The sequence below is a fragment of the Pipistrellus kuhlii genome, unplaced genomic scaffold (genome assembly GCF_014108245.1).
Source record: "Pipistrellus kuhlii isolate mPipKuh1 unplaced genomic scaffold, mPipKuh1.p scaffold_m20_p_24, whole genome shotgun sequence".
Classification (NCBI taxonomy): domain Eukaryota; kingdom Metazoa; phylum Chordata; class Mammalia; order Chiroptera; family Vespertilionidae; genus Pipistrellus; species Pipistrellus kuhlii.
The window spans coordinates 4,008,061-4,025,017 of record NW_023425523.1 but is presented as its reverse complement, the minus strand read 5'-3'; the positions used below and the strand labels follow the sequence as shown (position 1 = coordinate 4,025,017).

Sequence of the window (16,957 nt, the reverse complement as noted above, 5' to 3'; positions counted from 1 at the left end):
AGACAAGAACGATGCCTCCTCCCTTTCTTCCTTCCAATTTGTGACTCAAATTTTACTGGAAGAATGCTTTTTAAAAAAATACTTCCTGCCGAAACTGGTTTGGCTCAGTGGATAGAGCGTCGGCCTGCGGACTGAAGGGTCCAGGGTTGGATTCCAGTCAAGGGCATGTACCTTGGTTGCGGGCACATCCCCAGTGGGGGGCGTACAAGAGGCAGCTGATTGATGATTCTCTCTCATCGGTGCTTCTAACTATCTCTCTCCCTTCCTCTCTGTAAAAAAATCAATAAAATATATTTTATAAAAAATATTTCCTGATGGATTTCCCATATGCTAAGTTTTATGACAACACTCTCAACATACACTTAAGCATTTTTTAAAAAATATATTTTATTGATTTTGTACAGAAAGGAAGGGAGAGAGATAGAGAGTTAGAAACATCGATGAGAGAGAGTCATCGATCAGCTGCCTCTTGCACACCCCCTACTGGGGATATGCCCGCAACCAAGGTACATGCCCTTGACCAGAATCGAACCCGGGACCCTTCAGTCCCCAAGCCGATGCTCTATCCATTGAGCCAAACCGGTCTCGGCACACTTAAGCATTTTTTAAAGAAGACGAGATATAGACAACCTAGAATTTTTAGTCCATTTACATTTAATGTAATTACTGTTGTAGTTAGGTTTAATCCTACATTTTTCCTCTCTTTTTTTTTTATGACTCCAGTCAACTAACTAAAAGGAAGCTTTCCTGAAACCCCACACCCATGGGGTTTATGCAGTAGGCCACCCTGCAGGGCTGGAGGGCATGTGGTGGTTTGTAACATTTAGGGTGGAGGCTGGTGGTGGTTTGTAACATGTGACAGCACAGAAGTGCAGGCAAGGGAAACACCTGGGACAGAACATGTTGTGGAAGGTGCATTTCTGAATGAGCTGGAGAAGGGAAGGCTCAGTAATGCCACTTGGCAGGCAAAGCCCCAGGTTCAGGGTGAACTTTTTCTGGAAGGTAGAGTCTGAGTGTGGCCATCCTCTGGCTGCTTACTCACAAAAATCAGATGCTGCTGGCTGGGCAGGATGCCCTCCTTGTCTTGAAATTGGGCTTTAACATTCTCAATGGTGTCACTGGGTTCAATCTCAAGGGCGATGATCTTGTCCACCAGGGTCTCACAAAGCTCTGCATCTCTGCACTAGGCGACTGGCTGCCTCCTTGGAGAGAAAGAGCCATAGCTACACTCCTTCTTGACTCACATCTCCAATTCTGCTTCTCCTCTTTGGAGGAGAACAACAGTTGTGAAAAGGGAGACAAGGAAGGAAAATCTTCAGAGTGCAGACTAGTCTTCAGGCAAATAAATTCTAGAAAACTGTACATAGGAAATTTGAGTACCTGGACTTTTTTTTTTTTTTAAGGGCTGTTAGATATTCTAGCATCAGGGGAAAGAGTGAGAGCATGCTAACCCATTTCTGGAAAGGACTGTGGAAACCATTTGCTACAAATAGATGAGGGTGAAATAGCCAATTAGGGCTATCCAAACAGAGAGTCTAGCCCACTGTACAAAACCATCTCGAATTATGTAAGCTATTCCAGGATGGAGCTTATTTGTATGGTGCCTGGGCTTGAGCCCAGTCCTTCCTTCTTGTACAGCAAAATCAAGATAATATGGTTTCCCTGTCAGTAGTGGGTTCTTAAATGGGTTTGGGGTTTGAGCCCTACCAATATCAACATTGACTCTGTTATAACAAGGTGTTGTTGTTGTTAATGTGTGGTATGAGTTCTTTATGTGTTTTAGTTATTAATTCCTTATCCGATATATGGCATGTAAATATTTTTCTCCCACTTTGTTGATTGCTTCTTTTGCTGTGCAAAATTTAATTTCTCTTTGTTGCTCCATCCCTATGGCTAAGACTTCCAGTGCTATGTTGAAGAGAAGTGGGAAAGGTGCGTCCTTGACTTAGTTCTGATCTTACAGAAAAAGCTTTCATCTTTTCACACAGACTGTTATGTTAGCTCTGAGCTTTTCTTACATGGCCTGGGATCTTAGTATTTAACAACAAATTATACTCTGGAAAGTTTAAGCTACTTTTAAAATTTTGTTCATGTTTACCACCAAAATCATATCTTCTTTTTATTTTATTTTCATATTTTTTAATTGATTTTTTACAGAGAGGAAGGGAGAGGGATAGAAAGTCAGAAACATCGTTGAGAGAAAAACATCCATCAGCTGCCTACTGCACTCCCCCCCCCCCCCCACTGGGGATGTGCCTGCAACCAAGGTACATGCCCCTGACCGGAATCGAACTGAGACCCTTCATTCCGCAGGCCGATGCTCTATCCACTGAGCCAAACCGGTTTCGGCAATCATATCTTCTTTACTTCTCAGCCTTTATTTCTTTTTAAATTTAAATTTCATTTTTGTCAATATAATACATGTATATAATTAAGAAGTAAAAAATACTACACAGTTCCCTAGAGGATCAATTTCATCAACTATATTACTTAGTATTTATAAATATTATGTAACCATTAGCCATTATATGTATAAGGGAAAGAATTGATAGCCAGACAGAAATAATTTTTTATAAATACATTTGTATTGATTTCATAGAGGAAGGGAGAGAGATAGAAACATCAATGATGAGATCATTGATCATCAGCCTCCTGCATGCCCCACACTGGGGACTGAGCCTGCAACGGGAGCATGTGCACTGACTGGGAATTGAATTGTGACTTCCCGATTCATAGGTCGAAGCTCAACTATTGAGCCAGGCCAGTCAGGCCAGAGAGAAATAATTTTGTAAATTATAGTAGAAAAATTTTTTTCAGCAAAATTATATATTTAAGTTTGTTTGAGTCTAAGATAAGAAAAATAAAACAGGAAGTTTTCTGGGGACGAATAACTGTGGGTTGAGAACCCAATCCAGGTACCCTTTCTTCCTTTCTATCCCCCCAGCCCTGCTCTCTTGGTGACTGTGAAATCAGGTTGCTCCCTGGGCTAAGGGATGAGTGGAGAGTAAGCTGGGTTGCTGCCATCTTTACCTGGCTGTTGATGGACTACCCAGTCACAGCTGTGTCCATTATTATACCTGCTCCGGGCTCTGAACTCTGCCATGTGGGCACTGAGAAGCCATTTTTATCATGGTGCTGGTGCAAATAAAGTGCTCTAACCTTTGTATGACCTCAAGGATGGGGATTCTTTCCAACACGCCAGTGCTCAGATGGCAGGCAAGCTGGATGGGGACTCACCTGGAGTTTTTAAGGAGCTATCAGGAATGGATGCTTTATCTGCAGGTCACTCCTATGGCACTAGGGATAATTCAACAGAAAATACTTCACTAAATTTACACAGCAGCTGGACCTGATGGTCAAATAGGATAAACCTGGGATGATTGCCTTGCTGCTGGCTCTTACAAGTCCTTGACTTAACCCTGATTTGCAACAATTCTGGCTCTTAGTCCCAACATTATTCTCCTGGGTGTCTCAGGAAAATGCCTATCCTAGACCACCAACTAGCCTATTCAATTGATAGGAGGTAGCACAGTGTAAATGTTAGATTTTCATTCTGAATCTAGAGGCAGCTAATTTTGGCACTGAGTCCTGGATCTGGTGCTTAAGATTTGGTCCATATTCTCATCTACAAAATTGGGCTGATAATAAGAAAAGGTAAATTAAATAATGAGGAGAGCCTATGATAAACATTCATTGTTTTTTGGTCACTCACCATCGACCCTCCATTCTTTTGAATTTCATTTTGTGACCAGTCCTGATGGAAATGAAAAATCCACGTGCCCTGTCCTTTCCGGCATCAAACGAGTCTGGATTCACAATAAGTCTGCTAAGGTGCTGACATCCCATGATGGGGATGCCCACCATCTGGATTCCAGGTTTGTCACAGGACAGTAAGCGGTACAGACAACATGTATTAGAGTCTATCAAGTATTTCCGAGGAAGGAAAGACCATTGAGCTTCAATGAGAGGATCTGAGCTGGGTGTTGAAGAATTGAAATATCAGGATAGACAGTGAGGAGAGGGGAAGACATTACAGTACAGGCAAAGGAGAGAGACAGTGAGAACAAATGCATATGATATATTTAGGGATCATGAATAGGTCATTTTGCTGAAGCAGAAATTTATTTTAAAACAATGAATAATTTTTGGAAAGGTGGGTTGAAATAAATTTCAAACAAGAAATTCTAGAAACAGTCAAGTTGCAAATATTCCTATCAAAAGAGATTCTTTTCAGTATCATCGCCATCATCTCTATCAGCAACATGAAATATGTTTCCACCTCTTCTGGAGGTAATTTGGAACTGTGGAACCCTAGAGAGCTGTCTGTGACCTTTGGAAAGGATATTTATGGATTCATACATTCTTAGAGGAAATTATTGTATAAGAATGACTTAAGGTTGCCCTCGCTGGTTTGGCTCAGTGGATAAGAGCATTGGCCTGCAGACCAAAGTGTCCCGGGTTCGATTCCAGTCAAGAGCACATTCCTTGGTTGCAGGCTCCTCCCTGGTCCTGGGCCCTGGTCAGGGTTTGTGCAGGAGGCAACCAATCAATGTGTTTCTCTCACACCGATGTTTCTCTCTGTCTTTCCCTCTCTCTTCCACTCTAAGAATCAATAGAGCCTTGGCCTGTGGACTCAAGGGTCCCGGGTTCGATTCCGGTCAGGGGCATGTGCCTTGGTTATGGGTGCATCCCCAGTGGGGGGTGTGCAGGAGGCATCTGATCGATGTTTCTAGCTATCTATCCCCCCTCCCTTCCTCTCTGTAAAAAAACAATAAGATATATATGTTTTTAAAAAGGATAAAAAAGAATCAATAGAAAAATATCCTCAGGATTTAAAAAAATGACTTAAGGTCATTCCAGAGTGGGTAGAATGTTTAAAAGGCAGCACCTAAAATGGAGACGTTCCTTAGGCACCAATTGTACAAGTAATTCCATGAACAAGTTTAAGAACAGCTAATAACTTCCAAAGGTTTTATTATTTACTTTCCAATAAACACAAGCTTTGGTGCTCTAGGCACGAAATGTCCACAACTTAAAAACTAGCCTTGTGTTGAAACAGATGCTTATCAACCCTGGGCACTGCCAAAAAGGCTTTTAAGCTGGTGCTTTCGGTGGTGATGGTCTCCGCCACCCTGCTGGGAGCCATGGCATGTTCTGTCCTCACGGGGCAGGGAGCGAGGTGGTGGGAGAACGTAGGTTGGAGGTCCTGTTTCCTGTTTGCAGGAAAGGAGATCTGTGGGTTCCTGATAAGCTATATGCACACCTGGGTTCAATGTTCTCCGTTTGATAACCAGCAACTCGCATGGCATAAAAAGCCAATCCGGGCCCTGCTGGACCAGTACCGACAGCAGCCATGGCAAAGCTTCTTCTCCTCACAGGTGGGTTCGTAATCAGGGATAGAGCCTTGTTCTGCCTCAGCTGACAGCTTTTTCTCTCTGGAACTGGCAGCTGAGAGGCAGTCTATATTCCTAGTTTCAGAACCTTTTCCAAATAAAACCTCTGGCTCAACTTATTAAAAAAAAATCATATTGCAAGCACTTTGATAGAAGCCAGGGAGAGGGATCTGGAGTCTGACCTCACAGACTAAAAGTTGGTTAAAAAAAAAAAAATTCCCAGGCCCCAGGAGATACTGAATTCATTGATTCGGAGAATGCCTTGTCTGTGAAGGCTGTTCTCATTCCAGTTCAAGGGGGTGAAGTGTGTATGTATGTGTAGTCACTCAACATACTCAATATACTCTTTGGCATAACCCCTGAGGGCTGCTGGAGCTGTAACAACCTTTGACAAATAGAACGGCATCCAAGTCCTAAGAATTAGATTCTACAGGATAGACGGCCGTTCCAGAGCACATGCTTTTGTTTTCATTTTTTCCCACTCTCTCTCTAGGTCTGGCCCTTCTGCTGAATGCTCAGCTAGGTAAGTCCTGGATTTTATCTTTTTCTTCCAAAACCCTCAAATTCTTATCAATTCTTCCCATTGCAATGACCTGCTAAGATATGTGCTTTTTAAATATTCCAATCCTTTTTTTCAAAAGTATATCAAGAGATAAGCCATACTAGGAAAGAGAGCTACGATCTACTTCAGAGACGGGTGGGTTTGACGTTGGGAAAATCTAGGGTTTAGGATCGGCTGCCATGTTGTCTTCTTCAGCATGGCCACCTACCAGTTAGAAACGGGTGTCCACTGGGCTTCATAGGAATCTTTTCTTCAGTGGTTCCCAGGTCTATTTATACAAAATCTCAAAATAAATTCATCACAGTTAAAAATAGCCAACCTCCCCACCCTCGACCCCGGTCGCCCACTAGTTCCCAAGTCAGAATCCTTGAACTCATCTGTGAGCGTGCTCACACATGGAGATGCGGCATCTGAGGCAGAGTGAGGGAGACAGGAGGGCCAAGACTCATGGCACGTTTCAGCAATGTCCAAACCAAGGCCATTGTCCTTCCTCCTTACTGCCCACAGGCTCTGCCTACCAGCTGATATGCTACTTCACCAACTGGGCCCAGTACCGGCCAGGCCTGGGGCGCTTCACGCCCGAGGACCTCGACCCCTGCCTCTGTACTCACCTGATCTACGCCTTCGCGGGCATGCGAAACAACGAGATCACCACCATCGAATGGAATGACGTGACCCTCTACCAGGCTTTCAATGGCCTGAAGAACAAGTAAGAGAAGGGGGAAATATCTGGTTGAGTATCTCTCAGTGCAGTGCTTCCCAAACGTGATGGGCAAGCGAATCAGCTGGCGTCTTTCTAAAATGCAGCTCCGATTTGATGAGTCCGGAGTGGGGACCAAGAACCTGCACTTCCAATAAGCTCCCTGATGCTTCTGGCCCAGGATCTGCCCTTTAAGTAGCAAGAATATAGAGAACTCAGCACAGTGCCTGCTCTAGCAGCTATTGGAAACATATTAGTTGTGTTTCTTCCTTTCTTTGTCAAGCTTTTTTATGACCCAGGAAACTGCAAGCCATCTTAGCTACTTTCAGAGCAGGAGGCAGAGGATATAAACGATTAGATGTCGTTAAACCTAAGAAAACAGAAGCGTTCACTGAATTTGAATGGAGTTCTAGTTTGTGTAAAAAATCCACAAATCAAACAACTGAAAACCCTACTGTTTTTTCATTTCTGACTTGTTCGGTTTAGTTATATGTGGGAGAAGTAGCATTCCCTTGGGAGTAGCACTGTCCTGGGTGCAGCTACTCCAGGTAAGTTCTGATAACCTAAGAGGCGACCACCCCTTTGGAGTGGTGTTTCTGGAAATGTGGCCCATTTGACTACTTGTATGGAAATCACCTGGGGCACTTGATAAAAATGCCAATGCTTACCCTGGTCCAGCTGCTTCAGAATCTCTGGGAAGGCGGCCATACACCTGGCATTCCATGGTGCCCTCCCATTCTGACCCTTGCATTTTATTCTTCTGTAAACTGATGTTTGAGAAATACTGTTCCGAGAGGCTGAGAAAGTAACTAAGCTCAAGCCACATTTACCATTTCATCTGATGGAATTGAATATGATTATATTATGCTGACAGATGGATGGATGGATGGATAGATAAACAGATAGATATAGATAGCTACATGTGGATATATTTCAAAAAATGTCACCAATACATACTTCTTTTAAAACAAACATCCCATTTCCATAATTTAGTTTTCTCCAAAGAGCCCTGAGTAAATTTATGATAACCACAACACAAAGAATTGTTATAAAGTGTTTGGAAGTGGAGGAAAATTGTTCTGTAATAAACATGTCAAGGTATAAACCGGGCCCGATACCAAAGCGTTGGAATTCTCAGTAGAGCGGCTCAAGGGTTTTGAAGGTCCTCTTTTCTACCCTTCGCTTTCCAGGAACGGCCAGCTGAAAACGCTCCTGGCCATCGGCGGCTGGAACTTCGGAACTGCCCCGTGAGTCCCTGCGGGAGGGCTGGTGCTTATTTGCTACTGAAAACAAGGTGGCCCTCTGTGCCCCGTGTCCTTTCAGACCTCACAGTCTAAGGCAGGGTATTAAGGATGCACAACAAACAAATAGGCTGCTTAAATAAGTTACTACACCAGAGCCTCAATAATACGTAGGATGCAAGGATGCAATTGCTTTTAGACATTTAAATGTTGATGGATATTCTGGGATCCTACTCATCAAGGTTTAGTGAATGGGATTGCAAAACAATCTCTTCTTAGAGTCTTTCAAGAGCACAGCCCCTGAGAAGAGTGTTGGATTTATTTTCTCTATTTACCTTCTGTGGGAAGGGAAAGGCATGCAAATGAATGAGACTTGGCTGAGGGCAAATGTGCTTGGGGGACTGTTTGGAGAGAGACCACAGAGAGCTGTGAGGTGAGCAGAGGGGCTCCGGTGTTCAAAGCAACCAGCACAACTTGGCAGGAAGACCAGAGTTTGGATCAATAAAGCAGAGGCAACATTGAGGGGCCATGGCTGTGATTACAAGTGAGGACAGGAGAAAACCAGGAACGTTCTTTTGTTTGGGTTGTGGATCCTGGTGAAGAGCTTGGAGGCAAAAATATAGGAGTTTGATGTTACAAGGGGTTGGGACTGTGGAGGCAAACCCTCACCTGCCCTCTTGGGGTCGCCCTTAGTTTCACTGCCATGGTGTCCTCTCCTGAGAACCGCCAGACCTTCATCACCTCGGTCATCAAATTCCTGCGCCAGTACGACTTTGACGGGCTGGACTTTGACTGGGAGTATCCTGGCTCTCGGGGGAGCCCGCCTCAGGACAAGCACCTCTTCACTGTCCTGGTCCAGGTGAGCTGTGCTCCATGTCATTTTTAAAAATTCATTTTTAAATGCCAGTGTGCATTCAACATCATTTGGTATTAGTTTCTGGAGGGCCCACAACCCATTTCATGTACAAGGTCAGTGAGGCCGTGCAGAAAACCCAGCTGCCTGCAACCTCAGTGCGAGAGGAACGACCTGGATGCCCTATTGCTGTGAGAATGCTGAAGAATGAAAGATGGACGACTGGTTAAATTTACTTCGAAGAATAGTCGTGAAGGTCAACTTAGAGTTCACGTTCATAGACGTACTCCTCCTCTTGCACAGGAAATGCGTGAAGCTTTTGAGCAGGAGGCCAAGCAGGTCAACAAGCCCAGGCTGATGGTCACTGCCGCAGTCGCTGGTGGCATCTCCAACATCCAGGCTGGCTATGAGATCCCAGAGCTGTCCCAGTGAGTGACCACTGTCCCCAGCTCCTCTGTGTCGCTTGTGTAAAAGACGCTCATCCTTAGTCTGTCTTGCTGTCCAGGGACCTTGTTGAGGGGGCTTAGGAAGGGGTACCTTTTCCTGCAGAGGCGTGGGAGTTGACCATCAGAGATGATTTTACCTGCTTTACCTGCCCTGCAGGTACCTGGACTTCATCCATGTCATGTCCTATGACCTCCATGGCTCCTGGGAGGGCTACACTGGAGAGAACAGCCCCCTCTACAAATACCCAACCGACACTGGCAGCAATGCCTACCTCAATGTGGTGAGTCCCTATACCAACTCATACACAGACCAGAGATGGTGTCCTAAATCACATGGGGATTTGGGGGAAAACATAGATTCTACAAAAATCTCACTTGTTATAACTATCCGTGTAAGTGGCTAATCAAATCTCTTTAACTATTATTCCACAAAAATGTGTATTAAAAATTCTAACAAATTTCCTGTCATTAAGATCAAACAATTTGCTCGCTAGAACAGGGGTCTAACATAACTAAGCCCCGGGCCATCAGCTCGGTGGGGCCTCTTGGTAACCTGTTGCCATTGCAGGATTACATCATGAACTATTGGAAGGACAATGGGGCCCCAGCTGAGAAGCTCATCGTTGGATTCCCAACCTACGGTCACACCTACATCCTGAGCAACCCCTCTGACCATGGAATCGGGGCTCCTATCACTGGCCCTGGCCCTGCTGGGCCCTACACCAGGCAGTCTGGGTTCTGGGCCTACTACGAGGTATGCTCCCGGCAATCTGAGAGAGACAGAGAAAAGCCACAGGTTAACAATATAAACAATCCAACACATCTTGGCTCACTGAAGTAGTTGGGGCTAAAAGTGGATGCACCTGGCTGTTTATAGGGAAGGCAGGATGAGCACTCACGTTGCATATTAGACTGGATTCCAAACACAGAGAGAGTAGGACAAAGAGATCCATCAATGAGATTACATCAGTGAACGGGCACTGCTCACTGCCGGCCACGGCTTTTTTTGATTTAAGAGCTTCTCCCGCATTGAAAATAAGTTACCTGAATGGGACAAAGATTTAGAATCCTAAATGAAGTGAGAAATTTGCTCATAGAGCTCTAGGCCTTCCTTTTCTTTTCTTTTCTTTTCTTTTTTTTTTTAATATATTTTATTGATTTTGTATTGTACAAAGAGGAAGGGAGAGAGATAGAGAGTTAGAAACATCGATGAGAGAGTCATCGATCAGCTGCCTCTTGCACACCCCCTACTGAGGATATGCCCGCAACCAAAGTACATGCCCTTGACCGGAATCGAACCCGGGACCTTTCAGTCCCCAAGTCGACGCTCTATCCATTGAGCCAAACCGTTTGGTCTCTAGGCCTTCCTTTTCAAGTATCTTTCATGTATCTCTTCTCTACTTCCCTCCCCTGTGCCCTCTACCCCTGCAACATGGACCCTTTGCCCACCTTTTGACCTCTTCCTTATCTCCTCTTAGATCTGTCCCTTCCTGAAGAATGGCGCCACTGAAGTGTGGGAGGCTGCTCAGGAAGTCCCCTACGCTTACAAAGGCAACGAGTGGCTTGGCTATGACGACACCAAGAGCTTCAAAATCAAGGTGGACTGGGTGCCGTGGACTGCTGTGGCCTGTTTACTCCCCTCTGTAGCCCTGGAGCCCCAGGTAGGCCCTGGTGTCTGCACTTCATTGGGTGTCTCTGTCATTACCACAGGCTGACTGGCTGAAGAAGAACAACTTTGGAGGCGCCATGGTCTGGGCCATCGATCTGGATGACTTCACGGGCACTTTCTGCAACCAGGGCAAATTCCCCCTGACCACCACCCTGAAGGATGCCCTGGGCCTGCAGAGCGGAAGTGAGTGACAGCTGGAGGATGTCCAGGGATCTATAAGGGCTCCTTCTCCAACTCAAAAGATAGTTCTTGCATCTGCCCATCCCCATTGACCAGGGGGCATTTTCCCATTTCATCTCCCTGCTCTTGAGAGATAGATGCTAAAATCCTTCCCTACCCTTGAACTTCCATGTCAGAAATGTCATGCTCTTATGGGAAACCAAGACCACATGGGTGGGTTTTCCAGGTCATCTGAGTCTTAAAGGTATAGCAAAACCTCAAGAAATTAGGCTGACCTTATAATCTAAGCATTTATTTCTCTGTGATCTCTTTATTAAAAGTCTCTTTTAACCCCTCTGGGGAGATTTAACAAGAAAGCCTTAATAGTGCTCACCTATTTCTATTCTTTAATTCAGGAAAATTATCAACTCCCTGAACTTCCCCCAGATTTTCTCTTAGAGCTTATTTGCTCAGGACTTATACTCAGATCGTATAGAAAGTATTTTTCACATTTAGGTGCTCAGTAAATTTGTTTGAATGGTTTTGACATCATCAGGAAAGAGAGAACTTAATAAAATTAGAGACCAGGCTGGCTTAAAATGATAGCTTTCCCTACTGAGAGTGGGCCTATCCTGTGATCCTTTCAGTTGTAGGGATCCAGAGCTAACTGTATCCCACCTCCAGACCTCACCGTTCCAGTCACTAGTCTGCTCTTGTGTCATTCCAGGTTGCACTGCCCCCTCTCCGCCCATTACACCAACCACTCTTCCTCCCACCAGTGGGAGCGGGAGCGGGGGCGGAAGTGGAAGTGGGAGCGGAAGTGGGAGCGGAAGTGGGGGCTCTGGCTTCTGTGCTGACAAAGCCGATGGCCTCTACCCTGTGGCAGACAACAGAAATGCCTTCTGGCACTGCATAAATGGGATCACGTACCAGCAGAACTGCCAGGCCGGGCTAGTCTTTGACCCCAGCTGTTCTTGCTGCAACTGGCCGTGAACCTGACCTGTTCTCCATCCCCTGGGGTTCTGAACAGTCTTCTTCCTTTATCTTGCTTCTAACTGGAGTTCTGCAATAAAATCCATCAGTCAAAACACAAGTGGCCTTGGTATAAGTGATTTGGGTGGAAACCTCACTAGATGTGAAAATGCAGGCTGCGGCTGTCAGATGGAAAGGTTTGAAGGTTTGGTGCTGGGATGGGATGTGGACATGATGAAGATTGGTCTGTTGCCTGGTGACTGTCCTCAAGAAGGAGCCAAAGTGATTCCGTGAGATTAGAGGGCACAGGCCTGCTCGGCTCACTCAGAGAGCAGAAGACCAGGGCATTCTCTCCATGTCTCCTAAGTCCCCGAGCTAGTCCGCCAGCTGTCTGGATTGGCAGCTTTGGGAAGACCTATGCAGTGGGCTCCTTCTGGGGTGTCTGCCCAGCCCAAGGGCCAGCAGTGTCCCTTTCTCAGGAGGTTTCCCCCTCCTTGAACCCATCGTGGTGGTCACCAGCCACTGTGCGTTCACCCATCAGGTCCTCCCCTGGCTTAGCTGGTTGACTGGGGTGGACATCAGACTCCACAGGGCCAATCCGATGATCACCTCTTGGAATAAGCAACAGGGAACAAGGACTGGCTGTCGGTCCCTGAGAGTCTGTGCCTGTAATGTGCCAGCTCTGGAGCTGTGGTGAGAGACTGAGAATGGAAAGTTGCCCTGGACACAGAGCAGGAACACTAACGGGGAACTACAGAGGAAAACCACAACACCATGGAGAAAGAACATGTGTAGCAATGGCTTTCCAACTGGATTCTAGCTCCTTCCTGAGGCCCAGATGCATTTCTGCCTGTGGACTCTGTAAAACTCCCCTATAACTACGTAACAAATTCTTCGCCTTATTTTCTTTCCTTTTCTTGCAACTAAAAGAACTTTGACTAATAAAAAAAAGAATACAACGACTCCCGTTTTTTCCTGGCACGCTTCCTATATGTCACACTCTGCTTTAACTGTTTCTCGCGTATTTACTCAATGTGAAAGAAACACATCAATTGGTTGCCTCCTGCATGCACTCCGACCGGGGTCCAGGCCTGGGAGAAGCCTGCAACCAAGGTACATGCCCTTGACCAGAATGGAATCTGGGACCCTTTGGGTCCGCAGGCCAACTCTCTGTCCACCGAGCCAAACTGGCTAGGACCTTACTGATGATTAATTATGTGCCAGCTTATGTTCTAGGTACTAAAGACAGTGGTCAAGTTTGCATTTTAGTGTAAGTGAGCTGGGGAGCCATGAGAAGGGCATAGCAGGGATGAAGGGGTGATGACAATTCAACATTGATAAAGGGACGCTGGAATATCGTCACAGAACATAGGAAAATCATGCTCCCTATGATTGCAGCCAACGTATCGACTTCTGAGCCCTCACGTGACATGCCTTGGAGGTCAAAGACATAAAAATGGGAGACCAGGACCAAAACCGGTTTAGCTCAGTGGATAGAGCATGAAAGGTCCCGGGTTCAATTCCGATCAAGGGCATGTACCTTGATTGCGGGCACATCCCCAGTAGGAGGTGTGCAAAAGGCAGCTGATCAATGTATCTCTCTCATTGATGTTTCTAACTCTATCCCTCTCTCTACCTCTCTGTTAAAAAAAAAAAAATGGGAGACTAGGGTCCTCAATGAGCAGGTGAAGGCAAGAGTCAGTCAAATTGGGTATTGTCATAAATGTAATTACATTTCTAGCCAAAGAATCGCAAGGCCTGGAGAAAAATTAGCCTCTATGAGGACATGGATTTCTGCTCAGTGCTCTTTTCCCACTGCCTAAAGCAGTGCCTGACATATTAAATAAGTACTTGTTAAATGAATAAGTCAAAGAAGGCAGAAAGGGAGAGAGGAACTAACAGGCTCCCAGCTAACAATAGCCATAGAGTTACGGGTGAGGACACTGAGATATTGGGTGGAAAACTTGCCCAAGATCATGTAGTGAATAATTAGCAGAGCTGCTTTTCCATGTTAGGCCTTCCTGGCTCCCTTTACACCACAATGTGTTGGTTCCAAGAGAGTCATGTCACAAAGACCTGGAAGGGACCTCGAAGGTGGGGCTATTGCTTAGCAGCCAGTTTAGGTGAGAGCCTTCATTTTCTTGGTTGAGGTCCACTTATGAGAGCAGTGGCTCATGGAGCTTGCGGCGAGGAAAAAGGGGATTATGGAAAATACCTCTGAGAAAGGTTCTTCTTCGAAGTCTTCCAAGGCCTCGCTGCCCAGTGTACCTAAGAAAAAAAGGGGGAAAAAACTGATCTCCCATCCATTCCTTTGGAACTTCGAAGAACGCTTCACGGCTGCCCGTACGTTATGAAAACTCATTCTTTCAATGTTGGAGTCTTAACTGGAAAGGGGTGGGGTATGCAATGGGATTCCATAAGGACCCTGATCTGGGTGGGGGATGGGGAGGTGCTCCCCTCACCAAGTCATGAGCTTTGACAGGGGGTGGCATCCTCCCAGCTGCAAGGGCACCTTTTTTTTTTTTTTTTTTTTTTTTTTTTGTAATTTATAGGAAGGTACCTTTGGAGTTAGCTGTAGCCCTGGGCATGGAGGTGATGGATTGGAAGTGCATTGGACATTTGTTAAATTCCAATGATAGGTCCGTCCTGGCTGTGCAAGATTTGTCCCATGGTGTCTCCTAAAGTCCCACGGCAGCCATAAGAGGCATGAATGGTTGGAGCCATTCTATAGATGAACCAAGGCTTCGGATACTGGGTAACTTCCACAAGTCACGTTGCTAGTAAACGACAGACTAGGTAGGACCTGTTGGGAACCAGTTCCGAGTGGCTTCAAAGCCTGTGTCCATTCTCCTAGTGGCAGAAGAGAGAGGCTGGTACGTAAGAAAGACTGGAAGGTGGGATTGAGAAAGTTTATTTTCCTCTCTTCCCAACTAGGTACATCCATCCTCTGGCAGAATCTAGGTCATGGGTTCTCGATCCTATTCAGACCCAAGTCCTGCTTTGAGTTACCAATTATTTTGTAAGATTTTGAAACATTATTTTGTAACTATTTTATCCTAAAATCAAATTCATGGGTAACATTACCTACCATATATAATTTCAAAAACAACATAGTGCCATTAATTTTCATGTAAAGGAGGAAAAAATATAATTCCTAATAAAATAACATAAATGCTCAGATATGACATTTTTTATATGTTTCTTATTGACTTTAGAGAGAGGGGAAGGGTGAGGGAGAAAGGGATAGAATGCAAACATCCATGATGAGAGAGATTCATTGACTGAGTGCCTCCAGCACACACTCTCTACTGGGGATGGAGCCCACAACCCAGGCACCTGCCCTGACTGGGAACCAAACTATGACCTCCTGGTTCATGGTCTGACACTCAACCACTGAGCCACATCAGCCAGACAGATTTGACTACTTTGGGAGACAATGAAGTAGTCAGACTCTTGCACCATATAATGACTAATGAATAAAGTACAGAATTAAGAGAGGTTAGATGCCATTTCATACAAGCAGTGTAGGAAAATAAAAGAGCAGAATTGTGGCTCAGTGGGTGAGCATTGACCTGTGAAGCAGGAGGTCACGGTTCGATTTCTCGTCAGGGTACATGCCCTGGTAGTGGGCTCAGTCCCCAGTGGAGGGCATGCAGGAGGCAGCAGATCCATGATTCTCTCTCATCATTGTTTCTATCTCCGTCTCTTCCTTCCTCTCTGAAATCAATAAAAAATATATATTTTTTAAAAAATAAAAGAGCAGAATTATAAATGGACACCTTTATTCCTAGGGTTTATCTCTCTTAAGTCCCAACTAAAAGCCCAAGGTGTTTTCCAGTTCTCCCTCCTCGTGGTCAGCCTAATTCTTGCCCCCCAGCTTTCAGAGGCTGTTCAAAGTTCCCCTGGAGTCTTCTGCTTTGCAGCCAGCTTTCTGCTTAGCAAATATCCAAAGGGAAGAGCAGCGCCAACTGCTGGGCTCAGCACTGCGGGCTTCCCCTGTGTCTGGGAGCTTGAGTCTGCATGTTTCCTCTTGCTTAGAATATCTCTGATCTCTTCAAATACTAGTATTTTATTTAGTCTAGCTTTTTTTTTTTTTAATTTTATTTCTGCCAGAGGATTAGTTGGAAGCACACTAATCACCAATGACTGGTGTGCTTCCATATGTTCAAAGTCCTTTGTCATATGTTCAGAGTCCTTTGTAAGACATGTTTCATGTCACTAAAATAAAATAAAAATAAACACGAATTTCAAATGCATTGTGGGTACCTACAATATTAATTTTGCTATGAATATCAATAAAAGTGAAAGTGATTGAGCAATGCCAGGATTTCTTTATCCATCAGTATTACTGCAATTTGAGTAGACAGAATGCTTGGAGGAAATTATACAATAACTTTGAGATGGAACCTTTGTTTCTCATGATGACTTTCTCCTATCTTACTGGGCTTTCTGCATTATTTCTTACTTAAAAAACAGTTTTGATGTTCTATGTCAAGTACAGCCAATTATTTGCATAGTGTTCCGCAGGCCACTGACTGTGAGGGAGGACATGAGACCGGCCATGGCCAGGTGTCCAGCCTCCCTGGTCCATTGAGAAGGGGCATCCCGCCAATAATTTCAACAATTCAAATGCTCCACGAGTGCCCCAGTGTCCTCCAGGGCTCAGTATCACCTTTCTGGAAATCCTACATTAGATTTGTAAAATCATCCCCCCGCATACGATGCTAGCTCGGAGTAAGTGTGGACTCCAGGATCTCGGTAGAGGCCAAGGGGTGCATGGGGCACGCGTTCCTACAGCTGCTGGATCCTAATGCCATCCTAAACCCAGGTGAAAGCTAGTTAGTGATCACATGCGGGACAAAGTAAAGAAGTCAACACCCACCTTAGCCCTCCGTGGGTGAGGGTGGGAGGGAGTGCTCCTGAGCCTGCTGGAGGCGGTCTTCAGCAATAGTCACCTCTTGC

At 45.2% G+C, this 16,957-nt stretch overlaps 1 protein-coding gene across 1 annotated transcript; it reads left to right on the top strand.

Moving 5' to 3' along the window:
* The first annotated feature begins 4,967 nt into the window (after positions 1–4,967).
* LOC118727495 (acidic mammalian chitinase) lies at positions 4,968–12,113 on the top strand. The gene is made up of 11 exons (XM_036453326.2): positions 4,968–5,378; positions 5,887–5,916; positions 6,463–6,664; positions 7,846–7,902; positions 8,590–8,755; positions 9,053–9,177; positions 9,353–9,476; positions 9,764–9,949; positions 10,674–10,793; positions 10,906–11,047; positions 11,751–12,113. The coding sequence occupies exons 1-11, from the start codon at positions 5,354–5,356 to the stop codon at positions 12,014–12,016; spliced, it is 1,443 nt and encodes a 480-aa protein (XP_036309219.1). The 5' UTR covers positions 4,968–5,353; the 3' UTR covers positions 12,017–12,113.
* Positions 12,114–16,957: the final 4,844 nt, after the last annotated feature.

What these genes read in the sequence shown, in the direction of transcription:
- LOC118727495 (XM_036453326.2), top strand. Translation starts at nt 5,354, where the DNA reads ATGGCAAAGCTTCTTCTCCTCACAG. An exon ending in TCTTCACTGTCCTGGTCCAG is followed by an intron (nt 8,756 to 9,052) that starts GTGAGCTGTGCT and finishes CCTCTTGCACAG; the next exon opens with GAAATGCGTGAAGCTTTTGA. An exon ending in CCAAGAGCTTCAAAATCAAG is followed by an intron (nt 10,794 to 10,905) that starts GTGGACTGGGTG and finishes TCATTACCACAG; the next exon opens with GCTGACTGGCTGAAGAAGAA.